The following is an 8823-nucleotide window of genomic DNA, read 5'->3' as shown; positions in this document are numbered from 1 at the left end:
AACTAATCAAAGGAAAATAAATGGAAATGAACAAAATGCAAGAATAAACTAAAGTAAATACAGAGGAATAAACTGGTATGGAATGACCTTTAGAGCAATAATTAATACAGAGGATGGTATGGCAAGAATAAACTATTTCCACATAAAAGGTAAAATGTTGAAGTGCCATGGGTTTGTTGAGACCACATCTAGTACTGAGAATAAATATATCTTACAGACCATAACGGTAAATAACTGATCACTTATGTTTTTAATTAGATTTGAGGCTGCACTGGGTGCAGTTGGTAGAGCTGTTGCCTTGCAGCAAGAAGGTTCTGGGTTCGATTCCCGGCCCCAGTCTTTCTGCATGGAGTTTGCATGTTCTCCCTGTACATGTGTGGGTTTTCTCCGGGTACTCCGGTTTCCTCCCACAGTCCAAAAACATGACTGTCAGGTTAATTGGTCTCTCCAAATTGCCCCTAGGTGGGAGTGTGTGTGTGCATGGTTGTGTGTGTCTGTGTTTCCCTGCGACAGACTGGCGACCTGTCCAGGGTGACCCCGCCTCTCGCCCGGTACGTTAGCTGGAGATAGGCACCAGTGCCTCCTGACCCCACTGAAGAGAAGAAGAGCTATGATTAATGTAGTTACAGTTCTATCCATGTTTTAATGTTGCAGAGCTCAGTCGTTTTGCAAATAGTTAAAAGTTTAAACTGGCATGTTGAACATCATTTATCTGGTAATTTTGTGGAATATTTAACAACTAGAAAATGACACGTAAGAATATTTTTGCACTCTGATTGGCTGCTGTTAGGCCTACAGATTTTAACTTGAATGTTCATTGCATTTTTTGTAGACGCCTGTGAAAATAATTTCTATTCCCAAGGCTTTTTGTTATCTGGGAAATTATTTTTGATGATAAATACAGAAACAAGCATAAAAATCAAAACATCTACAATAGTGATAGTAATATTAATGATAAAATAATAGTCAGTGCAAAGTAGGCTACAAATTCTTTGGTGGGGGGCGGTGAGGGACCTGGATAAAGGCTGGGGGGCGCTGGCACAAAAAAGGTTGAGAAACACTGTTCTAGACTATAAGAAAATAATTTCAATTGGGACAAGTTTAATGTCTATTAAACCAGTTCTCCTTACAAAATGAGGCTGTGAGACAGGCTCATCATAAAACGCAAAACAAAATAAACTGCAAATATATGCAACCCGAAGCTTAAACGTCCCCTACTACCTGAACATAGTTGTTGCTACGCATGGCTGAAAACAATATGTGTGTCAAGTGACAATGTGGTTGTTGGACAGGATGTTCTGAAACAGGAAATGAGTGGTCTGCAGAAAAGAAAAAAATCATCCAGCAGAGGTGTTGGCTGTGCTAATCAGACAGACGCAGAATGACTAAAAGTTTGAGCATTGCAACTTTTGATCTCACCATAATCATTCTGCCTCTTTGGTTGCTGTAGATTCAGCCTGTCTTGTGTTAGAAGGCAGAAATATTTCTCTAAAGCAGAGCAACTCGTGACTAATGGATGTGAAGATGGGCCACACTTTGCCCTATTTGCTGTTTTTACTGGGTAAATATATCCCTTTCTCTGTTTGAATGCAATGGAGGAAGGAAAATGTTTAAAATTGAAGAGAAAGTCTGTGGTACTACAAGTCTCACAAAGTACATAAGTTGTACTGATGTGCAATTTTTAGAGCTTTTTTTCTCCCTTTTTTTCTTTTCTTTAACATTCATACTTTTTGGTATCTATCACCTTATTTTTTTAGTTATCAGTTGCTTCATCTGCTGTGGAATCACTCAAGGTAACTGGACAGTCATTTCTCTTCAATTATTGACTCATGAGATTACTATCACTTATATCTTAAGATTTCTTCTGCTTTCCATAGTTTCTATACAAAGTGAAGATGTGAATAGGACATTACAGCACTGAAAAATTGTCTTCATCATTTCAAGTGTTATTCAAGTCTTATTTGTAAAGAGCTTTTTAAAACTAAGTTTCAACTGTTTTTTTTAAAAAACAGAACCAAAGTCCATCCTCACTATGTCTCCATCATGGCTGAGTCCTGGAGCCTCAGTGACTCTGAGCTGTGAGGTTAAACCTTCATCTACAGGATGGAGGTTCTCCTGGTACAAAGCTGTTCCTGATCTGTCACATAACAACTACAGCTACCTGCTGCTGCCCGACAGCAACAGCGGGACTGCAGAGAACTCCTACGTCATTCACAGCCAGAGTCATACATCGGGATATGCCTGTAGAGCTGATAGAAGAAACCCACATTTTTCCACTGGTTACAGTGAACCAAAGTTTGCCTGGTCTATTGGTAAGTTTTGTTTTCTTTTTCTATTCTATTCAAACCTGGGTTGAGAAGATTCCAAAAATCAGGGACTAGTTGTTCTGCCTTCTCACCCATTGTGCACCCTTTAAGTATGGATGTGTTTGTAACTAACTTGTTTATTGGGCTACAGGAGTATGTTGCCTACAGATAATTTAAAGCAGTAATACACGTTACCAAATGGAGCACCGAGACAGAAAACGGCTTAAGACAATATGACAAGTGGCAGGTTGTTTAAGGGAAGGAAGTGGTCACACATTCAAGGGCTGCAGAGGATGGTGCATTCAGGTGCAGCTTGTTGAACACAAACAAATTGCTTAATATCTATGATTACTTTTAGTTTTTGTTTTAGTTGAGGGGAAACTGTTTCCTGTTAGTGTTTTTTTTTTATTTTCACTTTTTATTTTCTTTCTTAGCTTTGTTTTTGTTCATTAACCTATAGTTTTTTTTTGTTTTTTTTTAGTATTTTAATTACATTTTTCAGTGTTTTGTCTCAAACAATAAAGATATTGATCATGTCTTTTCGGCTTATCTTCTAGTATGATGGTTTTGACACACGTCTGTTGCCATATCCATAATATTGTAGTGGATGTATTTTAGAGGTTTGTTTGGGTGTGAGTTGCTTTGTTTTTAATGTGTAAAGCAGTTTTTTTAACAGTGTTTGGTAGGAAAGAGTGTGCGGCTTTTTTCATTCTGCTTGTGTTGATTATTTCCTCCATGTTGTCCTTCAGATCCTCATCCAGCAGCGTCTCTCTCAGTGAGTCCTGACAGAGAGCAACACTTCACCTCCGAGTCTGTCTCAATACACTGTAAAGGAGACTCTCCTCAATGGATAGTGAAGGAGTTTGTGCAACTGAACGACAAGTCCAAATTATCAGACTGCTCCACTTGGCGGACAATGACTGGGTCATCGTGTACCTTTACTGTCTACTCTTCCTATAAAGCAGTGTGCTGGTGTGAGTCTGGGTCAGGCGAGTTCAGCAACGCAGTCAACATCACTGGGAAAAGTATGTTACAACAATTTATAATGTATTTTCTTTTTTTTTTCCTTTTTAAGTTTTGTAGAGTGGTTTGTTGGCGATGAAATATCTAACTTAGCATAAACTAACTCGTCGGTGGTTTCCATTATGTCTAATGTTACCCAAAGAATTTCATTTTAAACGACATTTTGCTTTCACAGCGCAATTTGTGTCACTTTTGTGAAATTTATTTGCCAAATGTTTCTTTTGCAGAACAAGGTGCAGATTTAGAATGACTGACAATGATGATGATGACTCTGACCTTGTCATTAGTGATGATTTCTGACTGAAGCTTCATTTTCTCTGACTGGTTTCCAGATGAAGATCTTCTCCTGGTGAGCCCCGTCCATCCTGTGACTGAAGGAGCTTCTGTTACTCTGAGCTGCAGACGGAGAGGAGAAAACAAACTTTCTGATGTGATTTTCTATCATAATGACAAACTGATCCAAAATGACAGCAGAGGAGAGCTGAAGATCTCTGCAGTGTCTCAGTCAGATGAAGGTTTCTACAAGTGTGAACATTCAGGAGAAGTTTCACCTCAGAGCTGGTTGGGAGTTAAAGGTGAGATTAGTAAAAGTATTCGATTGATTTGAATAACAGTAAAATATCATTTGAAAGCTGAATAAAACCTTGACATTTGTAGCTGATGAGAATTTTCCTGACCTGTTCCAGTTGCTACGCCTCGACCTGAAACCTCTGCCTTTCCTGTGCGGTCGATCTTTGTTGGAGTCGGATTTATTATTCTTTTGTTTCTGTTGTGGCGCTTCAGAAAGTCAGAAGGTGAGACCTCCTTCTCAGGTTTGACAATGTTTTAGACATGTCTTATACCAGCTTGCTGTTGTACAGTGGTACAGCATGGCTGAATTCAAAACAGTGCGAAAACCATGTGCATCTCTTCATTTATTTTTGTAATAATAAAAAAACAAGATTGTGGGACAGAGCAGCCAGAAAGCCAGAAAAGGGATCAGCAGCCAGTGTACTCCTCTCTTCTTCATGGTTTGTTCTGCCCATTCGCCACCAATCCTTTTCACATTTTTGATCGTGTTATCAGGACAAATGTACATTCTTCACTTTCAGTCGTCAGAGATCGGATAAAAATGTGTTACTGAATGAACTCAGAGTTCACATCAGTGTCTGACATCTGGTAAAAAAATTAAATTAAAAAAAATCCAACCCCGGATAAGTGGCAGAAAATGGATGGATGGATGGAAAAAAAAATTAATAACTATGATTTTTACCAAACTGTAGGAGTTTACAAAACAAAAAGTGGACCTCAAACATCTGGAAATGGTAAAGTATGACCTTCATACGATCAAGTATAGCTATGTATCTATCTCAGGTATTAATATTTAATAACATATTTTTCCTATGATCATGTAAAAAGAACAACATGAAGATCTGGACGAGATTCCCGAATATGATGATGTGGCTTCAGAAAGCAACATGGATACCAAGACCACAAGGACTGTGTTAATGCCATCTTGATCTGGTAATAGTAACATCACATTCAGAAGCAGCAGCTAATTAGATTATTATTATTATTGATCATCAAAGTTTTCTTTTTATTTTCATTTATAAACATGTTTATGCTGACTAAAACTTCTGCAACTGTAAAACTGGTCACATGCAAACAAGCAAAGATTGCAATGAGTGCAGTGATCCAAACCTAGTCTAAAGAGAATCTGAATTGTGATCCAGTTAGACGTCAATTTTATGTTTGTAAATTAAAAAAAAAGAAATTGCTTCTGATTTCTAAAATTTTTTTATGCAGTGTAGAAATGTGTTATTTTGCTGTGTTAGATTCATTTCCTAGTCCTCTGTGTACTCTTTCTCACCCCCTGCCAAACTCCATGTAGAAAGACCGGGGCTGGGAATCGAACCCAGAACCTTCTTGCTGAAAGGCAACAGCTCTACCAACTGCGCCACTGTGCAGTTTTTATCCAATGGAGTGAAATTTATTCAGAGTTAAATCAGTTTATAACGGGTTCTGAAGTTCTGAACTAACATTTTTTAAATAGTTTTATTATTTTTATCAGTGCATTGAATTGCTTTACTTTCTTGCTAATAATGTAGTAATATGGACCATCAGTATCTTTATGTCTCTCTTGTCTTTCAGGTCCATGGAGAGAAGTTCAACACAACCATTAGATGTTTACCTGTAACATCTGTCTGTCAAAAAGGACACATTGATTTTTTTTTATATCATGTATATTATGTATTACTCATGTTGTCAATATAGAAAATGCCCCCCAGATAATAGTGGATTATAGTTTTCTTTAACTTGATTGGTATTTTTCATTTTATCTGATATACAATCAAAGGAATCATTCACAGCTGGACCTGAACTACTGAAGTCTTTTAGAGCCTGGATGTAAAGGAATGATAGCGCCATCCAGAGGAAGGGAGTAATATGACCGATAGTCCATGTAAAATATCTATATAAGGTAACACACATTATGTATATTTGACAGAGCATTGTCCTAAGCTTCTTTTAGTCAAACTATTTAGTACTTAAATTCTCTCTTACAATAATCTATTGCTGCCCATAATTTACACTCCAACATTTTTCTCTTGTGTTTTTTCACGTGTTCGAACAGAAAATGGGAATCGATTTTTGCCAAGCAGTTCTTAAAAAAACACACTGTAATCTTATCAATCAGTGTCATTGCTTTTAAACTATTTTGTTTTAAACTTGTGCCAATTATTTAATTTCTTTAACTTTTCTGTAAGCAGCTTGTTGTGTGTTGTAGATTTCTGCTCAGGTGATAAATCTAGAAGGTTGTTGGATTACATTAAAATCCAACAAAGAGTTAAAGAAAAGGGGCGTGTCTGCGATTATTAGGCTGGTTTATAATTGGATTTAAAACACAGAGAGAAAAACAAATGGAAGAAAGTATAAGATGTTCTCTACTAGTACTTCTAAATAATTTTTGACATTAAAATCTTCTAACAAAGACATCTATCTATCTATCTATCTATCTATCTATCTATCTATCTATCTATATACTCCCATCTAGTGGTCAGACGGTGAACTACACTCAGTTGTGGCTCAGACGTTATTTACTGTGATGATGGACCAGAATGAAATGTACAGAAAATATGTTGTAAATAAAATAAAAAGCTCTCTGAACTGTGAGATGAAATCCAAATCTTAGTGAAAAATGAAAGCAGTGATTCTGACCCACAAATGTTCCTTTAACAGTGAATTCATGTCATGGAAACATGAAACCTGCATATCTCTGACTCAAACTCACTGACATGAATTAGTAGATTCAGGACCCACAGCTCTGACATGTCAGATGACATCATCCATCAGAAAACCTGACATGTTGCAGCAGTGAGAGAAAGATGGAAACCTGGAACCTAAAGGAGAATCTGAAATCATTCATTGAAGACCACACAGTGATCCCAAACATGGAATCACTTATTTCTGCCCTTCAGAAACATTTTGGTGCAGGATTGTAAAAAATCCGACTGGATCAGTGACATGTTTCGTCTGACACGACTGACTTGAGCTGACCAGAAGAGGAACAGTTCTTTAATGTCACCTTTGAGTCAACAAGGAGTTTAAGTCAAATATYRGCTGAATGTTGGAYTGGAGTGACGAAAGATTAGCCACTGCTAGCTAACAAAGCTACAGCCATACTTCTTCCCTTTTGCCACGTCCTACTTACCACTGCAGTTTTCTTTTATTTGTTAAATTGATAAAAAAAAAGAATAAGCAATGAAAAAAACTGTGATGTAGCTTGAATACAAAATGTGTCTGTGGTTTGAGGGGCGTATTTCTCAAATAAAAAACCCTGCAACTGTTTTCATGTTAACACCGATGGCTTGGTGTATTTCTACTTCCTGGAAACAAGAATGCATTTTAGTGAGCAGCTATTGGAGGAGGAGGTGTGAAAACATGAATAGTCTGTTGATGAACCACAGAATATCTCTACTACTGGTTTGCTGACCTCTTTACAGTGTCCATTTCCACCAGTCCTGAAGACAAAATAGTATACAAGATTTTTTTTCCTCTTATTTATCACAACTTTACCACTTTTGCTCAAAGTGTGAGAGGATCTGCAGTTTGGAATTCAATTCCTGTTCATTTAAAGTCTGTAACCAGTTTTAGTACTTTCAAAAATTAAACAAAACTTTGGTTATGTCAAAAACATTTTTCTGTTTGTATACATTATGTTGTGCTACTTTAAATGATCATCACTTGAATTTTTAGAGTTATTTTTTAAAAAGCCCAACTAAGGACAAATGCTGCGAATTAGTTGTTGCTATTGCACCATGATGCAAACAGGGGACTGGCTGTTTTATTTAGTTTGTCTATGCTGATATGCGTCTGTCCCTAACAAATAAACTTTATAATAATAGAAACTTCTCTTCATGTTACGTTCCTAATGGCAGCAACTGTTACTGACATGAACACAGTTTCAAATAAAAACTCATTTCATAAAAAAGATCAAACTTCCTCATCTTAAAACAAAAAGTGTGTCTATAGATTCATTGCTTCAAATGATTCAGCGAATCGTTTCCGACTTTTCATTTGTTGCTGTTGCTGCATTTCTCTCCACTGTGAGAGATGGTGTCATAGATTATCATATGAGAMTTCATGTTAACACCAATGGCTTTGTGTATTTCTACTTCCTGGAATCAAGAATGTATTTTAGTGAACAGCTAYTGGAGGAGGAGGTGTGAAAGCATTAATAGTCAATGTTCTGTTGATGAACGTTCCTGCAGAAGCCTAGAATATCTCTACTACTGATGTGCTGACATCTTTACAGTGTCCATTTCCACCAGTCCTGAAGACAAAATAGTATGACGGAGTTTTTTTTAATCTTATTTATCACAACTTTACACACATAGAAACTTCTCTTCATGTAACGTTCCYCATTGCAGCAACAGTTAATGACATGAACAGTTTCAAATAAAAGCTGATTTCATAAAAAAGTATTTCCACCGATTCATTGCTTCAAATGATTCAGCGAATCGTTTCCGACTTTTCATTTGTCGCTGTTGAGCATGAGACACTAAAAGACTGAGTGTAAAAGTAACCTGTGAAAACCTCTCAGAGTGGCTACCAGTGTGAAAAGGAAACGGAAAAACCTGAAATAGTGATCAGACTGCCTCTTGTTCAGTTTGATGCTCAGTGTCTCAGTCGCTGCGTTTTCAGTCTGACCCAACAGAACTTTCTACTGTTACAAAGTAGAAATGTTTCTCTGAAACAAAGCAACACATCAGCAATACTGGATGTRAAGATGGCCGACACTTTGCTCTGTGTGCTGCATTTATTCAGTAAGTACATCAGTTTCTATTTATGGTGCTGCTGCAGAAAAATGTTTGAAATGAGAAAACTAGATTGTAAGAAGTTTATTCTYTRAGTTCATGTCAGGATCCTGGGTTGTTGAGTTGTTTTCAGTTTGATTTGATTCTAGTCTCATTATATTGTGCTCTTATTTTGGTCAGATCTGTCTAGTTCCTGTTTT

General features: G+C 37.0%; 1 protein-coding gene across 1 annotated transcript; it reads left to right on the top strand.

Moving 5' to 3' along the window:
- The first annotated feature begins 2032 nt into the window (after window positions 1–2032).
- Window positions 2033–5506, top strand: LOC103480330 (low affinity immunoglobulin gamma Fc region receptor II-like). The gene is made up of 7 exons (XM_008435220.1): window positions 2033–2312; window positions 3056–3331; window positions 3662–3904; window positions 4016–4123; window positions 4592–4633; window positions 4728–4832; window positions 5460–5506. The coding sequence occupies exons 1-6, from the start codon at window positions 2033–2035 to the stop codon at window positions 4826–4828; spliced, it is 1050 nt and encodes a 349-aa protein (XP_008433442.1). The 3' UTR covers window positions 4829–4832; window positions 5460–5506.
- Window positions 5507–8823: the final 3317 nt, after the last annotated feature.

Source organism: Poecilia reticulata, linkage group LG18 (assembly GCF_000633615.1).
Source record: "Poecilia reticulata strain Guanapo linkage group LG18, Guppy_female_1.0+MT, whole genome shotgun sequence".
In the NCBI taxonomy this organism is placed as follows: Eukaryota; Metazoa; Chordata; class Actinopteri; order Cyprinodontiformes; family Poeciliidae; genus Poecilia; species Poecilia reticulata.
Note: the sequence above shows the minus strand (reverse complement) of the source record. Positions and strands in the feature narration are given on the sequence as shown.